Here is a 26,583-nt window from a genome sequence, read left to right on the forward strand (position 1 = left end):
TGTGGCATGTTTTCTCAATGCGTTCGTAAATTCTATTTGTTGTGCCTGGATTTTCTTGTCAAGAGCTTCTAGTTTTAGATCTACCTGAATCAGCACCTGCTCTATGATTGTGGGTATAACTTCTTTTATGGTTGGTTTCAATATTGACAAGGTAATTACGGTGTCGCCTTCTAAATTTGGTAGTTTTTGTCGTTTCTGTCCTGTATGGACTGGTTTAGGTTCTTGTTGTGGTTGCTGCATTTGTTGCTTTTCAATTGCCTATTCTCTCTTTCTAGGTCTCCTATTCGCACTCGCATTAGCTCTAGTTCGCTTTCTAGGCGTGTGAGTTGTGTTGTTTGGTGGGGGGGGGGGGTTGGCAAGCGATTGCTGCCCAGCTCACCTTGTTTTCGCCTTCCTTGTTCAGCGTCTTGCTCTTCTGCTGTTGTTTTGTTGTTTGGCCCCTCTCTTGGCCACTGTCCCTGGAGTCGTAGCGGTGACGAGAGCTGGACCTGGATCGGGAACTGGATCGGGACCTTGAACGGGCCCCGTCTGGCGATGCAGAGCCCTCACGGTCCGTGCTGAACCAGCGTCTCTTGAGGATTCCGTTGGCTTGTGGTCGGCGTAGACGTTGCGACAGTGGTGGCCTGCCCCTTTGGGGGACCCGTTTGAGTTTCTTGGTGCACTCCGATACCGCCGTAAGATAAGCCCCCCCCCCCCCACACACACACACACGGCACACTCTGGATCACAGGTGTGGTCCTCAGGAGGGTCCCTTAGCCAACAATTGCTGCACGCCTTTGCCGTGGGCGTTAGACAAATGTCCGTTCTATGTCCCTTGCTTTTGCACAGTTTGCAGTATTGTCTCGTGGGCTGATAAGGCACACATGGCATATCGCCACCGTAATCGTAGACGAAGCGTGGCACTATCGGTCCATGGAACGTTGTCATTGCGGTTTCAGACTTGCCGAGCATCCGGGCTTGGACGATTGTCACTCCTTGAGTGCGCACTCGGAGATGACTTAAAAGTTCATCTTCTGGAGTTTCGCGTTCCAGTCCGTGTTCCACTCCTTGGGTGGTTGTGTAGGTGGTCATTGGATGTTTAGTGCCATTGAGCCCCAGCGTTTTGATCTTCACGATCTTCTCCGCGACTTGTTCGTATCGGGTACTTACAATGATTATGTTTGACCCGTTGCGGAGGCGAAGCAGAAATTTATCGCTCCTGCAGGTCTCCGGGTCGCCGCTTGCACGCTCTATCGCTCGCGCAACTTCGTAGATTTTAAGTTCTTTTACAACTAGCCTTGGCTTGGGACGCATGATAATTTTCATGTCCTTTCTGGGCAGCGGCGCCGCGCGCGTTCGACGTCGGGCTCTTATAGACGCTATGCCACGTTTAGCCAAAGCCACCTAGCTCGCTCTCCCGCAGGTGCCCTGGCAATGCAGCTGCTGTTGCCCTCACAAGCCGCCTCGAGCTCTGGTGTCATCACAGGCTGCTCGCAATTGTTTTCTTAAGCCTTTTCGATCTCGAAAAGATAGTGCAAGTTGCCACTGACCGTTCTTGGCTTCGTCGTCTTTCCTTGCTTTCTCTTTTTCCTCGTTCTCGTCGGCGTCGCTGGTTGATTCTCTGTGTATCACGTAGTTAGGTGAGAGGAAGTCCTCGTCAGCGTCGGCCGCAGATCCCGCTTGGTTTTCGATGGCTTGGTCATCTGTGTCCATGGTGTCCTGGGCTAGTTGCAGGTCGTTTTCTAGTTGGAAGTTGGGCCATGGCGGCACTACGCTTGAACCGGGAGCTGACCGCCGGGGGTCCGCGCTCCGCTACGCCGTTAGGCTTAGCGAGGCCGGCCGGCATGCTCGCGCGATGGCCTTATCTTCTTGAAAGAAGCCGGGTAAACTTGTCAAAAAGGTTGGTATCAGCGTGTTCCTGGTGTCTTCCTAAACAAATCCTGTGAATTCCGTGGTGGTCACATGATTTTGACCGCCACTAGGCAAGATTATTGATGGAGCCGATGCGAAGACGTCTGTACTCTTCGGGGCTACCTGGCGTTTTTTCTGCACCCATGCATTCTCACTTTTCATGGCCTCGGTAATAATGTCTCGGATATGAGCACGTTCCTGCTGAGTTTCAAGTGCAGCAACTTTCTGCTCTACGTACGCTAGTCCAGCATTCATGCTTGCAATACACTCTTCAAGTAATTATTTATTGGTTGGCTTTCACTTCATTAAGAGTTGAGATTAGCTCAGCGTGACGCGCATCCATTTAAGTAGCAAGAAAGTTAATGGCCTCGAGAACCAGGTTAGTGCTACAACTAGGATCAGGGCCAGGGTTAAGCTCAATGTCTCCGGACATAACACGCAACTTCGAACACGTACACAGCCGGCTAATAAACACCACAAGATGTCCGGGCACGGGACGAGCAGCAAAGCGCGATTGCTGGAGCGCTAACAGTAAAGGGAAGTCGAGTTACCAACCTGGATGTAAAAGAAGAATGGTCTCAGCAAGGACTGCGCCATTGCTGCCATCTTATGCCCCCTGACGAGGGTCGTCATCGTTGGCCTATTTATATGCGCACCACAGGATGACGCATGCGTTGATGCCGTTGGTTTGGTGAAAAGATCCGGTGCAATGATTCCGCTGACGTTTCCGGCGTGCGCAGACGAAGAGAACAGCAAATCGCCGCATGATGCAAAGGCCGAGTTTTCAGCAAGGGAGGGCGTAGTACAGGCTCCATCGGATGGGTTCCAGGCGCGGACAGGAAACAGCCCGATTAGTGGAAGAATCTGGATGTAAAAGAAGAACGGTCTCAGCAAGGCATAGAGTTTCTAAATAAATACCCTAGAGGAAAATGTGGCGCTAGTGTGTACGGGGGTTCTCATGAGCGTTGTCTCAACCTACATGGGAATGATGGGAAGTACAGGCTTCGGACTGACTTCCGTCTTTAGACTAGTGGCGTTTGCTTCTGTTGCAGTAAACAAAGCTATACTCAAATATTATCGCGTAAAATCTAATTCTACTTCAGCAGTGTGTTATATAATGTACAACCCGCTACATAAACTTTGTATGACTTTCAGATGGAAGCATGGTTTACTACGGTTTGTCACCAGGACACAACAGGGTATGCATACTTGTGCGATTCTGTTCCCAATTTAACGCCAAAGAATAATTATTTATTCATTTTTGCAACAGCAAAACAACCGTGCATGTACTTATATAAAAATACTCATCAAGTATTTCTGGAATAAAAAATGGAAAAAATTTCCGACGATTACGTTACTTCCTAATGCGAAATTTGAGCGCAGCAAATAAGCTGTTTCACCTATTCGATAGATTGAGGCAAAGAAATCGAGCAACACATGTATGCGCTATCACAGAATTTTTTTTTAGATTTCCCGTACTCCTGGATCATCTCGACGGCGGCGACGGTAAGCTTCTGCTTCGGCGGCACGCACCTCTGGATTCTGACGGCGACGGCGCTGGGCCTCTGTTCTGGCAGCTCGTTTAGCAGCAGCAGCAGCAGCAGCAGATGGAGGACTTCCATCGGTCGTCTCGCTCATGGCTCAGAAAGAACTGGCAGATAATTTCACAGTGGCGAACGGCAGCGGCAATTTCGGCTCGGGCGGTGCACATATACAGATCCGCCGCCACCGATCTGGCTCTCTGATTGCCACCGCACAGGGCGAACGGCAGCGGCAATTTCGGCTCGGGCGGTGCACATATACAGATCCGCCGCCACCGATCTGGCTCTCTGATTGCCACCGCACAGGGGTTGCATTGGAGGAGGAGCGAAGAAAGGAATTAAGTTCGAGCCGGCGCTTTGACAACCGGAGACTCGCAGGAAGAGGGGGGAGGGGGGCGGCGTGTACACCCAGCGGCAAACGATGGGGGCAGAAGCGCGCGCAGCAAGCGGACAACACGATAAAGGGAGGAGGGAAGAGATAGCAGCGACTGACTGATGCCGCTGACGCCGATAGTGAGTCAACCCCAGCTGTGGAGTTGGTTTCAGGGACAACGAATAACCGGCGCGTCGGCAACTGAAGAGCACCCTATCCGCCACACAAGAACAGGGGGGGGGGACCCTTTCCTCCTCTTTCTGCATGGCGGCGACGGTGTTCTATGCAGTCACGTTATCTTGACTCTCTAGCGGCGTCAGCGGCATCCAGCGGTATCAGTCGGTCGCTGCTAGCGCTGGGGGGATGAAAGGGGGGCGGAGCTGGTTACGAGGCCGACGACAACGCCGACGACGACGCGAAACCCAGGAACGGACACCAAAGAGCTGCGCTCTAAAATGTTGTATTGTGACAAAGCGTTGCGCTCTTGAGCGGAATGCTACAAGTGTCGTCTGCTACGACGCCTGCTCGCTGCATTTAACGCGAGACTTTTCTCGCAGACGACAGCCACTTGTGAACTCTCTCGCTCTTTCGAAAGGTTGCGTCGGCTGTCACGATTGCTGAACGTCTTCAAGTCCTTTTAAGCACATCTGCGGCAGTGCTAGCTAGGACGCTAGTGGCCTCCTACGAGTATGCTTCATCATATTTTATATTGGCGTACCGCTTCCGAAGCGTTACAGCGTGGCTTTGCGGGTACCCATTGTGCGACACTAGACTACAGCTAGGAAGCAGCTATCTTTCCTACCACAAGTAAGTTTGGGTTCTCAAAGTCCTAAAACACGCATTTCAATGAGCACATAAACGAGCAATGCATAAGGAAGCTCTTAATAAAATTTGATTGTCAAGCCACTAGAAGCTTGTATATGTCTTGTATCAGTAGTGCCTTCTTTGTCCTATTCTGAAGGTTCATAAAGCATGTAACGCTACAGTGCCAATCTAACGTGCACACTTAACAAACCAAGGTCCAAACGCTCAAAACATGTTCTTTCAACATTTACGATGCCGCCGCTTTCTCGTCAGGGCTTCGACGCCACACCGCGACACGAGCATCGTCCCAGTCGCTCGCCCAGCGCACTATCGCCACTCCGAGCAACATAACAAAGGCAGAGAGCTTCGCGTTGCCCTGTCTCACTGCAGGTTATAGCAATTGCGCTTGGAGCGAGACCAAAACTGCCAAAAAAATACTTGTAGACTAGTTCGCCAGTCAATAGAATGCCAATCCGAAGCCTGTACTTCCCATCATTCCCATGATGGTTGAACGATAGCAGCGCCAGATTTGCCTCTAGGTATACTAATATGAAACTCTATGCAGCAAGGACTGCGCCAATGCTGCAATCCCATGCCCACAGGATCATGCCCAGAGAATCCCATAGTATCATGCCTGGCGTCGGCACTAAGTGATATTTATCTAGCTCATCATGATCGCAATATTCAAGGTCACCTAGACGCGTCCCCTGTTGTCAAAATGTGGAGGTTTGTGGACGACTTCCTGGTATTTGTTGATTGTACTGATCACCCTTTCGAGTCTGCTGCTTCGAAAGTCATGGAGATCTTTCTTAAAGATCTGCAGCCTCTAGAACTTACACATGAGGTTCTCATTGATGATTCCTTGCGCTTTCTAAATCTCAGGCTGTGCCTTGCTAACAAACATGTGTGCTGGTGCTTCGAAACGTGAAGTAAGAAGCCACTCTTCCCCTTTAACTCCGCACACTCAAAGGTCGTTAAACGAGGTATTATAGAGTTATGCCTCGTTAACAGTCTCAATAAATCTTGCTCATACGAGATGCCACATAGCCTTGCTGCACAGGTTGATCACCATTTTTGGGCTGGCTACCCTTGGGCCTTAATTTCAGCCATAGCGGAACAGCTTCTGAGAGGCACAAAACGTGAAGAGCGCGCTCAGTCAAGGAACCAGCCGGTTTAAAGACGAAGGCTTGCAGTGTTACCGTATGTGCATGATGACTCCCATATGCTAAAGATTGAACATCGTGCAGGAATCACAGTCGTTTTCTCAGCCCCGCAAAAGCTGACAAGGCTCTGTAAGCGTGTAAACGTGCCTAAATCGCGTCAGAGTTGTTGCTTTGTCGGGCACAGACAACGTTTTGTGATGTGCGCAACGAATAGAAAGGGGCTTAACCCAGGGGCCCGATTTTTTTATTAGTCATATCATAAGAAGCCAACAAACACTGCCACCAAGGTCAGCATAGGGGAAATTACTTGTGCTTAATAAATGAAATAAAGGAACGATAAATTAATGGAAATAAAAGTGGATGAAAAAACAGCTTGCCGCAGGTGGGGAACGATCCCACAACCTTCGCATTTTGCTTGCGATGCTCTACCAATTGAGCTACCGCGACGCCGTTTCCCCATCTAATGCGCAACGAATGTGGTTTGCCAAATTCTCCTGTCTTGCCGCCGTAAATATGTTGGACAGAGAGGCAGGTGCTTAAATGAACGTTTAAGAGAGCACTGTAACAGCGTTCATAACACTGTTCAAAGCTACTTTGGCATCCATTGCAGGGACTGCGGCTGCGTGCCCCTATTTGAAGGTACGACAGTTTTAGCGAGACACAGCTCACAGCTCGCCCGGGAAATTATAGCTCATTTTATCAGAAAACTGGGTAGTGTGTGCGTTAGCGCCCCCTCTATCGCGCTGACCCCTAGTGAAGTCATGTATCTAAATAGATAGAAATCGTACTGTTCGTTTTATTCAAGTGACCATGTTCTTAGCACAATGACTTGCTCTTGGAACACCCCTTGCGACTGTCTTTACTTTCTGCTCACGCCCCCTCTTGTACATCATATACACACGATGTGGCAACGCAATAAAATATTGTTTGAAGTCAGCGCTATGTCATCTATCGCAGTGCTTGTCCTTCGCGCTGTACGTAATTTTTGACTTAGATTCTGGTGCACGATAAAGAAGGACAGGTGGCCAAAACTTCAGGTTGTGACTTTTGCATGTAAAACCCCAGAATTTAATTTTAACATCTAAAGGTGCTTTATTGGGAGCAGGGCATGATTTTGAGCTTTTACTGCACAGCCATGGTACCAAGAAGGTCCGAGTAAATAAAAATAATTTCTTAGACATTGTCCATATATTGCAAACATTTACAAACACTTCTCTGCGTGCACCTCTCTTGCTGCTATATTTAGTTCCATATGCCAAGGCCAGTTAGGATGCTCGAACATCTTTCAAACCTGTTTTTTTTTACTGCCTTAAAGTTTTTGTTTATTTTGCGTCTCTGTGTGTGCCGAGTGCACATTTCAGTGCATCAATTTCTTCAGAAAGTGCACTCCTCTTTATTTATTTTTGCATGCGAGAAGGGTCCAGAAGGACTGCTTTCTGCAGGTCTGTATAACAAGCAAAAAGATTGTATGTAGTCTGCACAAAGAGAGAACGGATTTCTTTTGTAAATATGTCATTTATTTCTTCAAAACAAGGAGTCTGTCAGTATTTTGTTCCAAAGTGAAAATTCCCCCTACCTATACTGCTTAAGTTTCTGATGTTTATGGTCAAATCGGGGGCAATCAACTGACAGGCTGCACTTTGGCCATGTTGCGTGTGTTGTGACCAGGCCCAAGGTCAATCGACATCCTCACCAAAAGTCAAGTCCAAGCTGTATAAAAGAAACATCTCATCATTTTTCTATCAGTTTTGTAATCTTGCGTGTTTCACACACGGCCGTAAGTGAAATATTCCCTCACTAGGATACTGAAAAAAATTCTTGCATTTTCTGGCAGCAAAGCTGAATACACAATAAAGGGAGAACATCAAAGAGCAAATACAGTTGTCACATTAGATTGATCAAGTACAAGCAGAAATGGAAATAAATCAGTGATACTGTGTGCGTTGGCTTTGAATGCAAGAAACGTGAGAATAGGAACTTGTAGCCAGCCACACAACTTTGAATTTCCCACGCTTGCTACACCTCACAAGTTTGGCACCTTCCGTTACTCGGAGCTTGTAATTGCTTAAAAATAAGATGAACGAGTGTCGGCATAAATTAACAGGATACTTATCCGAGCAATATTTGCGCATAAAACGACTCACGTAGCGAAGCTACTGTCAAATACCTGATGACGCATCCGCCAGGGGCGATGCGATTTGGGCGAACAATTCAAAAAGGAATGCGAGTTTCACTTGTCTCACAGCTACTAAGTTAAGATAGAATTTGAGTTTCCGAATAAACTATAGTGGATATTTACGCTCCCAATAAAAAGCTGGAAATTTTGTTAAGTCACACTGCATACGTATGAAAGTTAATAAATTGCTTTTATTATATTCTGCCCAGGCGGCATGTAGCAGCTACCACTCATGCAACAAAAGCATGAAAGCGGTACTAGCAGCACGAAAAACAAACACATACAGCCCCAGCGTTACGCCCCTTGAAGTTGGAACTAAGCCCCATCAAGCCAGTTAGTTTTCTAGCCTTCATAACGCCATGAACACGACCAAACATCGAGCGAAACAACTGTCTGCTCTCAAAAATTATTACTGCTTCCATTTACGTACGTATCGCTGCCACAAATAACAGTCAGTGGCCTAGCTGTCCACAAGCCGCAGGTAAGACTGACAGCAATACATATTTATTTATTTATTTATTTATTTATTCATTTATTTATTTACAAATACTGCTATCTCATTTTAGAGACATAGCAGAGGTGGGTTACATAACTTATGAACATAACATGTCAACCAACGTGGTTAGGCAGTTCTTTCTGAAGTTGATTAGTCCGCAATGAACGCAGAGGACCATCTAAGTTATTCCATAATTCAACAGTGTGTTGGAAAAAAGAAAACTTGTAGCAATCTATTTTTGGAACGAAGGGATCTATGTTTAATGGGTGAGTACGTCGGGTTACTCGGGCAGTAGGTGTGGTTAGCGAGATGGGTGCTTCAATGTTAGATGATCCGTGAACGATTTTGTGCAGCAGGATTAGGCGGTCACACGTGCGACGAAACGACAATGGGTCCAGTGATAAAGCGTGTGCATGGGATGACGGTGAAAACATACGGTCGTAATGGCCATAAATAAATCTAACACGCTTTTTCTGAATGGATTCTAATTTGGAAATATACTGTATGCGATAAGGCGACCACACTACAGAAGCATACTCCAAAACAGGTCTAATGATGATTTAGAGGCCGTAAGCTTGCACTCTTTAGTGCCGTGTTTTAAAGTTCGTTTTAGGCACCCTAGTTTTCGTATCGCCTTAGAGCAGACTATATTGATGTGATTATGCCAACTAAGGTTAGTTGTGATAGTAAGTCCAAGGTATTTGAACTCATTAACTTCGTTAATACTGTATCCTGTACATTACGGCAACCTAAAACAATTTCCACGGTGACTTAGCAGCCGCGGTGTGCGCTAAGTGCCACAGTCTCGTTTGCGGCTCGAAATTCACACCATGATGACGGGCACTGCACCTTTCATATCAAATATTGCACGCTTTGCTTCGGAGGTCAATAGGAGGCAAAAAGCATTTGCATGTCGAAAACCCGACGACGCTTCAGAGAACGGGGCACACCGCCATAGCACCCGTACAGCCTCTTCACTTAGACTAAAGCACTTCTATCAAATATTTCACTTGCGACATGTCTCACACCGACTATGCCAACACAAGAAAATGACGCAGGTCGCAATTCGACGCCGTGCAGCCGTGCAGCCGTGCAGCCGTGCATCCATCGATGAGCTGCGTGCGCGGAGTTGCAGAAAAACAAAACGATAGGCGCGAAAACATGTCAGCTCGCGTTGCGGCCACAGAAAAAAGAACCATCTTTAGAGAAAGGGAAACTGTACCTTCCACAGTGGCACGGCCGCTCGATGCACAGCAAGGTGCAGCCAGCTACGTCGCGCCGCGGACAATAGGCGGGCGCGTCTCGGCCGAGTTGAGGCAAGCGATAATTGCGGCAGCTCAGGAGATAGCCCCAACATCTAAAGTGCCTTGCAGTTTCTCAGCGACAAGGTGGAAGTTCTAGTTCCAGAGACTGCCTTAGAATCATCCTCTGATCGTAGTTTTTCTTTTAACCAGGCCTGCCAAACTACATTAGATATTGTGGACGTCCTAGAACACTAAAAAAAAGCAGTCAAGAGATTTTAAAAAAAAGTTGCCCGTCAAGGAAAAGAGCTGAAAAAATTGCAGTCCGAACGGGACGAAATGAAAAACCGCCCCTTAGTTTATGAAAACAACAACGAAATTCAGTCCTTTGTTCAGGTATTACAAAGAGCGGAAAAAGGAGACATGTTTTTATCAGCAACCAAGTGGCCACTTCAGGGAAAAAGAAAACGTGCCAACAATGAAATAATCCTACGGGAAGGTGTTTTATGCTACTTCAGGGAAAAAGAAAACGTGCCAAAAATGAAATAATCCTGCGGGAAAGTGTTTTATGGAAAGCGTGCTCAAATAAAGGGTATGAACATGTTAGAAGCAGAGGCCATTTGAAGCTTCATTAAAAGGGGCGCACTCCTTAGATAACCTCTAGTACCACTCAATATTGTCACGTGGTGGTGACGTTCAAGAACACAGTAGCAATACTGTGAAAGACAAAACTAACTTTTATTGGGCGAACCTGTGCCCACAAAAACAGGCTACACTTATAGCACAACGATAACGGCGAACACGGTCGGCGATCGTCGAAAATCTGATCAACGGGTCAAGAGCGTCGGCTTTTATACAGAAGTCGTCAAATTTTCCAGACTAATCGTTCGGACCCGCGTGCCTTCCACAAAGTTCTACACCATTCGCGTCACGTGATCAAATCAGATAACAAAAGGTTCGGCGACAACAGGCAGGCGGGTAGAAGCATCGATAACTTTCCAGAAACTTCGGATACATGCAGGCGCGGCCCGCGCTGTGTGATTACATTTGTAAGGCGGCGAAACGTGGTCGACCGATAAAGAAAAGTACACGTGTCAATACCCCTCTCTTAAAAAGCATCGACCCGATGCTGCATACAAACGAAAGTAATAAAGAAAAACACCCGTAGCAAAGAAAACAACAAAATAAGGAAGTTCGTCAGCCTCCGTAAAAGGGTTTCAGACGCACCACGTGGACCACTTCAGATCGTGCGCGGCGCCGCTGTGAATGCGAAATTCCGTCTGGCACGACCTCATAGTCCAGTGCGCCAATACGTCGAATGACCTTGTAGGGTCCGAAATAGCGGCGCAATAGTTTCTCACTCAGTCCTCGTCGGCGTATCGGTGTTCAAACGCAGACACGGTCACCGGGCTGGTACTCGACGAAGCGTCGTCGGAGGTTGTAGTGTCGGCTGTCGGTCCTCTGTTGGTCCTTGATCCGTAGGCGGGCGACCTGTCGGGCTTCTTCGGCGCGCTGGGGATAGCTAGCGACGTCAACATTCTCTTCGTCAGTGACGTGGGGTAGCATGGCGTCGAGCGTCGTCGTCGGGTACCTGCCGTAAACCAACTTGCACGGAGTGATCTGTGTTGTTTCTTGCACCGCCGTGTTGTAAGCGAAGGTTACATAGGGCAGGAACGCGTCCCACGTCTTGTGCTCGACGTCGACGTACATTGCTAGCATGTCGACGAGGGTCTTGTTCAGGCGCTCCGTGAGACCATTCGTCTGCGGATGGTAGGCAGTTGTCTTCCTGTGGCTTGTCTGGCTGTACTGCAGAATGACTTGGGTGACCTCTGCTGTAAAAGCCGTTGCTCTGTCGGTGATGAGGACTTCTGGGGCACCATGTCGCAGCAGGATGTCCTCGACGAAAAATTTCGCCACTTCGGCTGCGCTGCCTTTTGGTAGAGCTTAAGTTTCAGCAAAGCGGGTGAGATAGTCCGTCACCACGACGATCCACTTATTCCCGGATGTTGACATCGGAAACGGCCCCAACAAATCCATTCCAATCTGTTGCAACGGTCGGCGAGGAGGTTCGATCGGCTGTAGCAATCCTGCTGGCCTTGTCGGTGGTGTCTTGCGTCGTTAACAGTCTCGGCATGTCTTGACGTAACGGGTGACGTCGGTGGCCAGACGTGGCCAGTAATACCTTTCCTGTTCTCTCGAAAGCGTGCGGGAGAATCCGAGGTGCTCAGCGGTTGGATCGTCGTGTAGGGCGTGCAGTATTTCTGGACGCAGCGCTGACGGTACAGCAAGAAGGTAGCTGGCGCGGACTGGTGAGAAGTTCTTCACGAGCAGATTGTTTTGTAGCGTGAACAAAGACAACCCGCGCTTAAATGCCCTAGGGACAACGTCGGTGTTCCCTTCCAAATACTCGACGAGGCCTTTTAAATCCAGGTCTGCTTGTTGGCTGTTTAGTGAAGTCTTCCGCGCTTATTATCCCCAGGAAGGCGTCGTCGTCGTCGTCGCCTTGCGGAGAGGGATCGATGGGGGTGCGGGATAGGCAGTCGGCGACGGAGTGTTTTCTTCCGGACTTTTATATTACCGTGACATCATATACTTGCAGTCTGAGCCTCCACCGCACCAGCCGTCCAGAAGGGTCCTTTAAGTTGGCTAGCCAACACAACGCGTGATGATCGCCGACGACTTTGAATGGCCTGCCATAGAGGTAAATGCCGAATTTAGCTTAGCCCAAATGATGGCGAGGCATTCCTATTAAGTCGTAGAATGATTGCTTTCCGCTTTTGACAGCGACCGGCTAGCATACGATATCACCCGTTCAAGTCCTTCTTTCCTCTGGACTAGGACGGCACCGAGGCCTAGGCTACTGGCGTCAGTGTGGATTACAGTATCGGCGTCCTCGCCGAAGTGTTTAAGTACCGGCGGCGACTGCATGCGTCGTTTGAGTCCTTGAAATGCCTTGGCCTGCGGCGTTTCCAACTTGAACTCGACATCACATTTGGTTAGATGTGTTAGCGGCTCCGCGATGCGTGAAAAGTCCTTGACAAAGCGCCTATAGCAGGCACACGTACCAAGGAATCTGCGCACTGCCTTCTTGTTGGTTGGCTGCCGGTACTTTGCGATGGCAGCTGTCTTCTGTGGGTCGGGGCGTACTCCTGATTTGCTGATGACGTGGCCTAGGAACAAAAGCTCATCGTAAGCGAAGCGGCACTTTTCCGGCTTCAGAGTGAGCCCTGATGACTTGATGGCCTCTAACACTGTCGCAATTATAAGCCGCCTAAGGTGATCGTCGAAATTTCCGGCGAAGACAACGACGTTATCCAAGTAAACAAGACAAGTCTGCCACTTCGATCCTGCTAACACCGTGTCCATTACGCGCTGAAACGTTTCAGGCGCCGAGCACAGTCCGAATGGCATGACCTTGAACTCGTACAGGCCATCTGGTGTGATGAAGGCGGTCTTTTCGCGATCTATCTCGTCGGCTTCTATTTTCGAGTAGCCAGACTTGAGGTTCATCGACGAGAAGTATTTAGCGTTGTAAAGCCGATCCAATGCGTCGTCTATCCGTGGAAGGGGGTACACATCCTTCTTTGTGATCTTGTTCAGGCAACAAAGAAGAAGGATCCCATGTTTGTTCTAAACGTCTACTGTCGGCCGAAAAGCGCGCCATTGGTCCTCAAACTGGTTTTGGAGCAAGCCCTGCACGCAGCAGGCAACCATCCGCTTCTAATTGTGGGCGACTTTAATGCAGCCCACCCCCTCTGGCGCTATACGTACACCAACCCCAGGGGAAACATGCTTCACAAAGTTATTGAGGACATGGATCTCACACTCGTCAACGATCCAAGGAATAGCACGAGGCTCGGCACAAGTGTTCAAAGAGACACGAACCCCGACTTAATCCCTCACCAGAAATATCCCCCAAGCTTGCTGGACCAATCTGGAGGAGTACCTAGGCAGCGACCACGCGCTGCTAGCCACCACTCTCCATGGGCTCGAATATAAAGCCAGGATAGGCATGGCTCGCCTCACGGATTGCACCAAGCTGCGGGAGATAAGAGAAGAAAGAGCTGCGAACGAACAGAGCCAACAGCTTCAGTCAATTAAGGACTGGATCTCTCAGCTTCACCAGAATGTGAAGGCGCCCATAAAAATGCTTGACACTTTCACAACCACTCCAAGAATTCACGCTCGCTTGCTCCACATGTGGGAAGCCTGGCGTAGCCTGCTGAAGCGTTGGAAAAGGCAAAGATTAAGGCCCAAACAATGAAACGTTCCTTTCATTCGACCGCTTCCTAACCTTACGTGAGGCTTCCTTACAGCGAAGGGCCGATAGAGGAGGCAAGCGTACTCTGGAAAGCTCCCTTCGCCCGTCCTCACGTAAGGAGCGGTTGTCGCATGCCTGGGTTCGAGATGATCTCTTAAAAGCTTTACGCGAACACCATTACTCAATGAAAAAATGTTGTATCGCTACACAGTTTTTAAATTGAAGCGCTAATATAGAGATGCGTGGGTGTTTTTTGATAGTTTTGTTCACTAAACGTAAAAAAGTACCATATTACAGTTCAAAAATTGATGTGCTCCGGCAAAGCTGGCACGCCGGCGTCGTGCAATGCCTAGCAACGACTAGCAACGCTTTCATGCCGCACGCGTGACTGAAACGAACACTCCTGGCAAGACGTACCGTGCTCGCGCTTCTCCGCAGGTGGATGACAGTGCGCATGCGCAAGGGAACGTCACGTGGCTATGTGTTGAGGTGAAACGCTCGTTCAGGGCAAGGAGCGGCGTAAGGACGCACGAAGGTAGCTTCGGAGCTACCTTACGCTGAGGAAGCACCAAGGAAGCCTTCACCGAGGGCCCCTCAGTAAGGAAGCTTTTAGAGTGACATAAGGTGGCCTCACCGCAATGAAGGCTTCCTTACTGAGGTAAGGAACATTTCATTGTTTGACCCTAAATCACAAGCTCAAGAGGCGAATAGCACTACTCACACAAGAGGCTGCGGAATACGCTACCACGCAATGACAAGAGAATTGGCTATCCCTCTGCGACAGCTTGAGAGGAAGACTGAGTACTTCCAAGACGGGGAAGTTATTGAGGTATTTAATCAACCCGGCCAGCAGCAAAACGGAATCCCACCACAATATTGACGGAGTAATTCACCCATTTTCTGGAAACAAGGCGGACCTCCTTTTGACTCTCAAAGCCCAGTACTTCCCCACACAGCCATCGGAGCCTCTGCTACCCTACACCGGCACCCCTAATGAGCTCCTAGATGAGGACATTCATCTACATGAGGTAACAGCAGCGATAATGAGCTTGAGACGCCACACAGCCCCGGGAATGGACCAAATTACCAATAAAGCATTGTAAATCTTGACAGCCCCGCGCTACTAGAGCTTACCGCTCATCTTAACGAAGTATGGAGGAAAGGAAACCGTCCCGAGGACTCGAAAATAGCCGAGGCTCGTCTGATATCGCAGCCAGGCAAGCCACCAGCAATTGAGAACCTGCGACCGATCTCCCTCACTTCGTGTGTAGGAAAGCTCCTAGAGCACATCGTTCTCAACCGGCTACAACCATTCCTGGAGGACTGGGGCAAACTTCCAACAATGATGATACGATTCCGTCCACATCTCTCAACTCAAGACATCCTACTTCAGCTGAAAGAGGAGGTGATTGTACCAGCGACACGCAATTCCACCACGGCTATCCTCGCCTTAGATCTTAAAGGGGCGTTCGATAACGTCAAGCACACAGCAATTCTACAGAGGTTAAATACGCTGGGCTGTGGGGCCAGAACGTACTCCTATATCAGAGATTTCCTCTCAGATAGAAAAGCCATTCTAAAGGTCGGGGAGAAAGCCACAAACCCCTTCCTACTGGGCGGGCGCGGCACACCACAAGGCGCAGTGTTATCCCCTCTCCTTTCCAATGTCGCCCTAATAGGACTAACGCCGCTCCTCGATAACACCCCAGGGATCCGGCATGGTCTATATGCCAACGACAATACCATCTGGTCGTCCACAGGGTCCATCAGGGAAATGAAGAACCGCTTGCAGGAAGCTGCAGACGTGGTGGGCGACTATGCTAAGTCATGCGGGCTCAGCTGCGCCCCCCAAAAGTCGGAGCTACTCCTGGTCTCACCGCGAAAGACGCACACATCCGACTCACCCACTATCAACATACAACTGGAAAGACACACCATCGTTCCGTCTCAGAGCGTAAAGATATTCGGAATGGTTTTCCAGTCGGATCGCACCAATACAATATTAATTCAAAAGATTAAGATTACAACAGTCCAAGTTACGCACATGATCCGGCGAATAACAACCAAGACAAGAGGCATGGGGGAGGCGGACACGCTTCGGCTTGTCCAAGGCTTCGTCGTGTCTCGAATAACTTACGCTATTCCATACGCACTACTCAACGAGACGGAACTCAAGAAAATCAACACAATGATCAGAAAGGCATATAGGCAGGCGATGGGCCTGCCAATCAGTACGTCCACAGAACGCCTAGTACGACTAGGTGTGCACAACACGGCCGAGGAGCTGATCGAGGCACATTTATCCAGTCGGCGAGCAAGGCTGGCGGTTACGGAAGCAGGGAGTTCCATCCTCTTGCGCCTGGGGCTCTCTGCCCCTCTGAGCCATCCGCCGCCTCAGACTGTGAGCTTACCCCATGCAATCCGGAGAAACATCACCGTACGTCCTCTACCTCGCAATATGCACCCAGTGCACCACGCAGAGTGAAGGAAGGCCCGCGCCCTGGCCATACACAAGCGATAAGGGACTTTACCCTCTACAGCCTACACGGACGCGGCTTCTTACTCCAGACGCGCAGCCACAACAGCCACCGTAGTCGCCAACACAGAACATCGGAGCAGCATTTCGCCCACACGAAACAATCCTCTCCGAGCCGAGGAAGCGGCCATAGCCCTCGCGATCTCCCAAACAGAGGTTGAAGTCATAGTGACCAACTCCCAACAGGCATGCCGCAACTTTGCTAGCGGCAGAATTCATACCACTACGCTCCGCATCATCAATCAAAAGCCGCCAACGAGATCAGTCCTGATAATCTGGGCGCCAGCTCATCAAGGCATTCCTGGCAACGAGGTCGCCTACCACGTGGTTCCAGATCTGACCCACCGAGCCGACGCCGAGAAATCTGAACCCGAGCGCATGCACCCTCTAGTCTCTTACCAAGACATCACACAACACCACAAGGAACCGCAGAACATATGCACCCCCACACAAGTCACTACCTAGAGAGCAGGAGCGATTCCTTCGAGCTCTACAGGTTAATACCCACCGAACCAGAAATCACTTCATAGACCCTACACAATTCTCTCCGCAATGCCGCTTCTTCGCAGAGCCCGGGTCCCTCAGACACATAGTAGGGGGTTGCAGAGCGGCACCATTAAATCCTCCGAACCCTTACCCTACTAACGAGCTTTGGGAGAGAGCCTTGGCCAGCTCCGACCTCGAGGATCAGCAACGGCTGATTGCGAGGGCCAAGGACGCGGCCCGAGCTCAAGGCATTCGGGAATGAGGACGCCTCTCCAAAGCTGCATTCACCCAATAAAGATGTTTATTCTGTCTCTCTCTCAACCGACGATAATAGACGCAGAAGCGTAGGGTTCCGTCCTTTTTCTTCACCAGGAATACAGGGGAGGCCCACGGGCTTTTCAACGGCTGGATGATGTCGTCGCGCAGCATTTCGTCGACGTGTTGCCTAATAGTTTCACGTTCTCGCGTCGAAACTCGGTAAGGGCTCTGGCGGAGCTGTCGAGCTCGCGCTTCGGTTATTACGCGATGCTTTGCAACTGGTGTTTGTCGAATCCTCGATGACGTTAAAAAGCAGTCTTTGTATCGTCGGAGAAAACTTCTGATGCGTTGCTGCTTACTCATAGGAAGACTTGGATTTACGTCGAAGTCTGGTTCTGGGACTATGACGCAAATTTCACGGTCGAGCAGTAGATGTTGGTCGCCCTCGATGACGCCTTCTACGTCAGTGTGTGTTTCGGTGCCGACAGAAATAATAATGCTGGAGCGCAGCGGGATGCTCACTTGATCTTCGAGCACACTCAAGGCTTGGTGACTACGAGAGCACTCCGGCGGTATCGCTTGATCTTCCGACAGCGTTATCGATTTTGACTTCAGGTCTACGATTGCGCCGTGTTGGTTCAGGAAGTCCATGCCGAGAATGACGTCTCGTGAACACTGTTGGAGGATAACGAAGGTGGCAGGGTAAGTCAGGTCATGAACGGTAATTGTTGCCGTGCAGATTCCAGTCGGCGTGATGTGTCCGCCAGCGTTTCGAATTTGAGGCCCTACCCATGCAGTTTTAACTTTCTTCAACTAGGTGGCAATGTGTCCACTCATTACGGAGTAATCGGCCCCTGTGTCCACTAAGGCGGTAACTGCGTGGCCGTCGAGAAGCACGTCGAGGTCGGTGGTTCTTTGTCTGGAGTTGCAGTTAGGCCTAGGCATCGGATCACGGCTGCGTCGTGTTGAACTGAAACTGAAATTTCGTGTCGTCAAGTCGTCTTTCGTCGTTGTAGTCTTGGCTTCCTGACTTCGTCGGGACGGTGGGGTGTCGTTATTATGTAGTCGAGATGGTCTCTTCGCATCTTCGTCGGCGGCGGAGGATCTTCGTCAGTTCGACGAAGAGCAACCGCACCTCCATCGGTTGCTGCTTTCAGTTTTCCGGATACGGGCTCGCAGAGCGGCCCCGGGCTGGGCCGGTGTATGGTCGGCGCTGCGGCGACAGGTAGCGGCCTGGTGACGGCGAACGGGACGGTCGTCGAGGGCTCCACTTAGTGGCGGCGAGGTAGTCGGCGATATCGCGACGTAGTTCGCCAATCTGTGGTCGTGACGCGTTAACGGCGAACTCTCGGAGTCCCATCTCCCGGTATGGGCGTCGACGGTTGATGTGCCCGGCTTTTCCTCAGTGATAGTAAAGCGAACGGTGGTCGCGGCTGCGCCTAACATTAGTCTTCGTTGGAATTCTGCGTGGGGCGATGGGTTGGCGTGCGGGCGGCGGGGGTGGTGGCGGACGACGGAAGTGTGTCGTCACTGGGCCCTGCCCTGGACGCGCAGGGGGTACGTGACGGCGGGCTGCAGTGGTGTAAGCCATCGCTTGTGGCTGAGGCTGCGGCCATTCAGGGGCTACTACGAGTTGTTGTTGGAGCTCCTCACGTGCGGCGTCGGCAATCGAAGCCACTTGAGGCTGTGATGATGGGAACAGCTTGTATAGGTCCTCTCGCACGACCGCTCGGAGAGTCTCGCGCATGTCGTTGGCGGCCAGTGACTCCGGCGTAGTTTGTCGAGTTCGCACGGCGGCTGAATTGCTGCTTCCGCATTTGCAGTACCTTCTCGATGCTGGTGGCCACGCGAAGAGACCCGTCGACGGTATTCGGTGGGCTCCATACCATTCCGGTGAAAAGTTTCTCCTTTACACCACGCATCAGTAGGCAGACTTTTTTTTTCTCGGACATTTCCTGGTCGGCGTGGCGGAATAGGCGGCTCATTTATTATGTAAAAATCGCGGTAGTCTCATTCGGCAGCTGCACTCGGGTTCGTAGTAGTGCTTGGGCTCGTTCTCGGCGTACGACGCTTGTGAAGGTCTTCAGGAAGCCGCTTCTGAAAAGGTCTCAGGTCGTTAAGGTGGCTTCTAGGTTCTCGAACCACGTCCTGGCAGCTTCTTCCAATGCGAAGAAGACATGCCGCAGTTTGTCATCGCCATTCCAGGTGTTAAATGCGGCGACCCTCTCATACGTCTCAAGCCAGGTTTCCGGGTCCTCGAATGTTGAATCGCGGAACGTCGGAGGCTCCCTGGGCTGCTGCAGAACGATGGGGTTGCTGGAGCTGCCATTGGGGTTGCCAGTGGCACAATCTTCTTGGTCTTCTCAGGTAGAAGTCCGTGCTCCGGGGGCAGCTGCTGTAGCCGGCGGCTTTCTCGGTGTTCCCGGACGATGTTGGTGTTGACTTTGCGGTCCGGGCTTGGATTACGGCTTGTCGGGGACGTCCGGTACATGAACGCACAAGCACCTCCACCAGATGCCACGTGGTGATGACGTTGAAGAACACAGTAGCAATACTATGAACGACAAAAGTAACTTTTATTGGGGGAACCTGTGCCCACAAGAACAGGCTACACTTATAGCACAACGATAGCGGCGAACACAGTCGGCGGGCGTCGAAAATCTGATCAGCGGGTCATGCGCGTCGGCTTTTATACATCAGTCGTCGAATTTTCCAGAGTAATCGCTGGGACCCGCGTGCCTTCCACAAAGTTCCACGTCATTCGCGTCGCGCACACATGCGATCAGATTACACAAGGTTCGGTCACAGACAGCGGATGGAAGCATCGATAACATTCCAGAAACTTCCGATACATGCAGGTGCGTCCTGCACTCTGCGATAACATTTGTTAGGCGGTGAAACGTGTCGCCCGATAAAGACAAAAGCACGTGTCAATATCAAGCATATTTATTTCTTAACCAAGTTTTGTTTACCTTGTAGTAGCAACCAGAGTCCATACAATCACCTTGTTTAGCAGGCAGCAGCTTCTGTGTAGTGCATGGAGTGTGTTGCTTTATACTGGTGCCGTCCTCATTACTGCATGTCTGGAACAGAAATTTTGACTGCATCAGAAATTGAATAAGCACAATTTTGCTATATAAAATGCGAGAAGGCAGAAAGGTGCGACATATACATTGTAGTGGTTTATGACTACAGAACACATGCAAATGTACAGTTTTTGTTTTACAGTGCTTAAGCAGCATGGTAAATAAGTATTGTTACTCTCCCTAAAATTGATGTGAGCACATTTGTGCGGTAGTTTATACACTAGAGGAGATCACACTACTGCTTTCACAAGAAATAGATGAAAGACATGAAGCTATTAGAAATGATGTATTCTTTTTCTGCATGAACGTGATGCACCGATTCACTAGTGCAAAAATAAATGTCCTGAGGTAAACCAAACTGAACAGCAAGAAGATTCGGAACCAACAGGTACGAAATATCGGTGAATTATCATGCGTGCAACTGTTTGATACATTACATTCAGTACTTTAGCTTCAGTTTATCAAAGGGTTATTCGGTTCTGTGAACGAAAGAAGTTGCTGGCGGACTTGAAAAACATATATTGATAAGGCTACTCAGTAACCCATGGCTACAACGAGATGAAACATGTGTCGAGAGTTCCGATATCACTTTCTCTTTCGTGAATGTGTGTATAACGATGGCCTCGCAAATGAAAGTTTATTTCGGAAACATCAACGGAGGGTCGTGACTGCCCATATTTAATGCAGCATCTAGTTCGTTAACTTGCCTTCGCCTGTAAGTTAACGAGACGAATATATTACATAGCGATGGAAGCAGCGATGTTAAACGACTCACCGGCATTTCCGTCCCCAGTGGCAGCAGGATCCGGCTCCCATTTCGATGCAGACGTGTTCGAATTGGCTCACGACTGAAACCTAGCTTTCGGGCTTACACCCGAAGTTAAATAGCGCGACATATTGAAGCGCAATAAACTGGTGTTAGCACAAAATAACCAACCGATGTACGAAGCAAAGAATCCGTACCTACCCTGCACGCGAACATACCGGTAAAAATTTTATATGCAGGCCAGAGGTCATGTGGGATGTCGATGATGCTGAACGCTATTTTGCTTTTAAAATGGCAAAAAACAACAAAGTTGGTACTAAAGAGTACAATGTAAAATTAGGGATGATAATTTTGTACTATTTGTCATGTAATAAAAATGCTTCGTTTATTCTTGAAGAAAGTTTGTAGGTTAAAATGGCGCTTACTACGGCACCCCTAGCGGGAGATAATGCGCTCACGGGGGAACCTATTCGTTGGTGTACTACGGCTGTGTTTTTCAACAGCACCGCGCGGTCTATGTTTTCGCCCTCTGTGGCCATTTTACGAACTTGAGAGTGTTCGGGGCCTGTTGCGGAGTCGAAGTAGCGATGTTAAAGGTTGCCAACTGTTCCTTCCGACATTATGCCAGCGGTGGTGGCTGTAGTGGCGTGTGTTGGGGCTAATTTTTTATTTCTTTTCCCCAAACAATATGTGTAAGATCAGTGCTCTGTTTACCTTTTTTGTACTGTGACGCTTGACAATATTTTCCTGTATTTTCGCGCCATTAAGTGGTCAATGATTGCCTGCAAGATTCGCGCGCGCCGGTTTCACGTGCAAATCTCGAAGACCATGAGACAACGCGTTAGGAAACGTCGTTCTTGTCGTCGTTATCGTTTCATCATCGTTTCTTTAACGGAGGTAGAGGCGTAGTGTCCCTTTTCCCGGGGGTGGAGAGGGGGCGACCAAGACGGCATCGCTCAGCGGCCGGCGGGAGAGTAGGTTGGTGTCGGTTGTTATCGCGAAATTCGTGGGCACAACGATGTTCTAATACGTAAGCATTTCTGTACTTACCCAGCAAGAAAAACCATGCGTCCGTCAATCTCGTACCGTACGATATCTTTCAAAATAGAACCCACAGCAGCGAGTAAATTTACCTTCATGCTAACTCTCGCTTCAACGCGACCGAAGCGGCGAGAACACAGCGCTCACAAAGCTCTCAGAACATGCCGCACTATGCACTTTTCGCAGATCACTTTCAAGATAAGTGCACGCGCGTCTGTTTTCAAAGCGAAGTAAACGACGAAGAAGTGGGCACAGTCTGTCCGCATTGCAGTTCGCTTTCAAGATATGGTTCGCGCGGCCGTGCCACTAGCAGCCGCCGCCGGAGAACGCTTGATAATGGTTCGACGCGAATGAGTGAAGTGCTAATGAGCGATAACGGCTCAAAATGAACGGAACGTCATCAGCGCACCTGGCACTGCCACTGGCAGTACTTTTCTCGCTTCATTCACTTTGCGCCGCCGACCACAGCAGCTCGTGTCACCGCAGCGCTGTCGGTTACACTCGTTGGATCAAGCTTCATAACATTAATGATGACATAGGACTGCGTGTAGATAAGGAAGTGTCACAATGCTTACGCATACTTAGGCAACTCCCAGGGGAGTTTCTGTGTGATTTTTTTTTATCGGAAAAGTGCAGTCGGTGGTGATCCAGACCTGAAAATGCATGTAAGAGGGGGGTGAAGCTTTTCTTTTTATGAGATTCTTGCCCAGCTTCCAAAGATCTGCTCAAGCTAAGACTAAGCTATGTAGATTTTTTATTGTGGCATGCCCTGGAATCGCCATGAATCCTCCTGTGTAATGGCATTAAAGCAGCATTCACGTCCAAAAGAAAATGCAGCAGGTAATTGGGCTGCCTATGGTTTTTGGACCGGTGGCAGCTCCCCTACCCGCCCCCGCTTCTGTTGACAAGTTAGGGTGAGGGGTCGAGAGGAACCTTACACTCCCTCTCCACAGGGGCGTTGCCAGAAAATTTTTCGTGTGTGGTTGGGGACGGGACGGGGGGTCCTAATTGAGCGTGGAGGGGAAAGGAGCTGGGCTAGCGCCATTATTAACAAAAATCTTACTGTTGATAAGCCTTGCAAGTGCCCGGGATGCCCTCTTGGCTACGCCGCTACTCCCCACCCTGCCCGCAATCGACGCAATTTAGCTATCAGGACGTCCATTACACGCATGCATGAGATAACATGAATGACCTGCCACGAAGCTAGCATGGATGTCGTCACATCTCGTCATCAGCCTATTTTGATGTCCATCGCAGCACGAAAGCTTCTCAAGCGATCTCCAATTACTCCTGCTTTGTGCTAACTGCTGGTTCCACGTGCCTTCAAATTTTCTAATTCCATCACGCCTACCTTATTCTCTACCGTCCTCGACGGTGCTTCCCTTCCCTTAGCACCCATTCTGAAACTGCAATAGACCTGCGGTTCTCTGCCTTACGGCATGGTCTGCCCAGCACGACTTGTTCCTCTTAATGGAGACCAGAATGTCAGCTATCCCCGTTCGCTCTCTAATCCACATCGCTAACTTCCCGTCTATTATCGTCACGCCTAAAATATTTCACGGCATCGCTCATTGCGCCAAACAAACTATTTTTCCTGCTTAAGCAAAAACTTACTGCGTAGGGTATGCATAGCATTCGCCTGATTCGTCCAAATTACGCAGGTGTTCTTGTTGCCTTGAACTAACAATCGAATTGTTGACCAAATGTACGACCTAAGCTTAATTGTTCAGGAGGCTCTGTTCGGAGTTGAAGGCGGCTATAGGCGTGTGCAGCCCAGTCAATATGCGATTAAATTTGTTGCTGGCAAAGCCCTTTGCCTGTGTGCTAATACATATTATTTGAGCTGTCAGCTATTGTTTATCAAGTTTTCATGAAGGTGATAAAAACTAATGTTTCGATAAACCAAGCGATTTTTTTTTTCATTAGCACTTATGCAGCCTTCGGTGACGGGTAACGTGCTATATATTTACAATGACAAGTAAATAGACGGCTTTTCTTACTTGTGCTTACGAACCGATTTTATGCCGGATTTTACTCCATATGCAACTACTTTTCACGCATATTTCCTTCACGGAATATTTAATACTGCTTATTCGCAGGTTTTCCGGCCATTGTGACGGGTGCCTTCGCCGGGTCGCTTGGGGACAAGTATACCAGACAAGGCCAAATGTGAGCACGGCACGTCTCTGGAGGAGCGTCCTTCGATACAGTTTGTGGGGTTATCGGGAGCCGCTTTAAAGAGAGCAGGCATCGCGAAATGCAGCCGACAGATGCTTGTGAATGTCGCGGTCAAGTCACAAGTTGGCGTCGCGTATATGCTCCTGGTTTCTTTCCAAATGCTAGTCCAATGCAAGGAAAACAGAAGGAAGGCGGGAGATGGAAATTCAAGACGTTGGCTCCCGCTTTCACCTTGTTCTCGTTTTGCACATAGTCCAATGCAAGTAACACGACAAAACAGAAGATAACTTGAACACACACCCATGTCGTTATTTCATGTGTCTGCTGTCCATATTTTCTATTGTGTCCTCGTCTTGATGATGCTACACAATTACTTCGAGATTACATATATGACCAAGTCCGCAATGCAACTCTTGGCCCTTGGTCTGCATTGTTGATTCTCTGAGAATGTACAGTTGGACAAAAGACGGACTTGCTAAAGCAAGCAATTGGCCAACGTATTAACGTAACAATAGCTTTGTAGTGCATACAGTTATGATAGACTGTCAAAAAATGCGTGAAATTTCCGTCAATTTATTACAATATCCTCCGAAATTCATTAAAAGTATATCAAGATGGTAGGGTCATCCTCATTTGTACATTTTGCAGTGAGATCTCGCAATGCGCAGCATCTGAAGTACAGTTAGCGTACAACCAGTCATGTCGTGCTTGTTCATAAGTTTTATATCACAGGCTCACACCACGAACACAAATTCTTTGCAGATGAGTTAGATTATGTAGTTTTACTTGCCAAAACCATGATATATTATGAGGCACGCCGTAGTGGGCGACCCCGAAAATTTGGCTCTCCTAGACTTTATTACTGTGCATCGAAATCAAAGTACACAAGTGTTTTCGCATTTGGCCCCCATCTAAATGCAGCCGCCGTGCCCGGGATTCAGGTTATCAGCAGTCTTTAAAAGTAAAGCGACACTATTTTATCGCCATTGCTCGCGGAACGCGGCACGTCCAGCCATAGGTCGGAAAACTCATTCACTCATGAGCCGACTCACTCAAACCCACGCTCACCCGTGAACCTGTGGGATGTCATGTCTGCCGAAGGACGAATCCCAACATAAAAACGTAACGATTCTTTATGCGACTAACGATGGCAGCGGACGGGCATACCAACGCTACGTTCGTCCCAGTAGCGGAAGGTAGAAAGCGGGCTTTCTCAGTCAGGCAGCCTTTTTTTATAGCCACCGTCGGTGACGCATACCTCGGGTGACGCGGCGGTGGCGCTATGTTTTATCGACCATGCAGTCCAGTGTGCAGCTGTGTTATGCTGGGCCAGATGATAAGAAAACGGAGGGTGCGCAGAAATATGCGCGGAGTGTGTCGCCACAAACCTTTGTATCAGTAAATCCGGCTGAGTAGAATATCTGTGAGTCTGAGTCTGTGTGATCTCTAAGTAAAAATATAATTTGTGAGTGAGTCTCAGTGAGCAACTTTTCTTGTGGACATTTTTGTAAAACTAAGCAAGATACAGTAAGTAAAAAATAATGTTGAGCTGCCAGGAAAAGGTAAATGGTTCAAGACTGGTATGTTGTACCTGCTCAGGCAAGGTCAGTGTATGCTGACTGGATGCACTTCCATGAAGATAATATATAAGGACTTGCTTAAACAAAGGGGAAAAATTCGTATTGGCAACACCGCCGGTTGCGCTAAGAAGAGAACAACGATTCTGAACTTAACGTTACAGCGCAAACACCTAAGACGTACCACAAAAAGAAGACACGACACACAATGGCGCTGTGTGTGTCGTGTCTTTCTTTTGTGGTTCGTCTTAGGTGTTTGCGCTGTAACGTTAAGTTCAGAATTATGTACCAACTAGGCCCAAATGAAGTTTTACTGAGAACAACGATGCCTGCTGGTTTTAACGCGACAGCGTTAAGGACCCCGTGTCGCAGAAAATACGGCGTCGGACGTCGTGTCGGCGAAACTATTTTCAAACCACCCATACCCAGGTCTTCCTCGTGGCGCAAGGAAACTACTGCACTAATTGAATTTCTGAAGCTAAAATATGTCGAAGTATTGTAAAATACGATATACACAAATCTACGGACATGACAGCGTCGGATTGTCATTTGACTATAAGACAAAAGAATTTTCTTACGCGAAAACTCGAAGAAACCCCTTTTTCAGCGTTTCTACCATTGATACACCGGCCACGGCGTCCGCCATTTGCGCGTGCCGACGCGTGAGTATATCGAAGGCCACGGAGTGGTGCACCCGGTTCCGTGCAATA

The 26,583-nt window shown here is 49.1% G+C and overlaps 1 protein-coding gene across 1 annotated transcript in view; it reads left to right on the forward strand.

Moving 5' to 3' along the window:
- Nucleotides 1-26,583, forward strand: part of LOC142559425 (adhesion G protein-coupled receptor B2-like) — a 588,333-nt gene that overhangs the window by 212,397 nt on the left and 349,353 nt on the right. The window contains exon 3 of the mRNA XM_075671022.1: nucleotides 24,218-24,287. Coding sequence (XP_075527137.1) covers nucleotides 24,218-24,287 — 70 coding nt within the window. The remainder of the gene's footprint in view (nucleotides 1-24,217; nucleotides 24,288-26,583) is intronic.

The sequence above is a fragment of the Dermacentor variabilis genome, chromosome 10 (genome assembly GCF_050947875.1).
Source record: "Dermacentor variabilis isolate Ectoservices chromosome 10, ASM5094787v1, whole genome shotgun sequence".
Classification (NCBI taxonomy): domain Eukaryota; kingdom Metazoa; phylum Arthropoda; class Arachnida; order Ixodida; family Ixodidae; genus Dermacentor; species Dermacentor variabilis.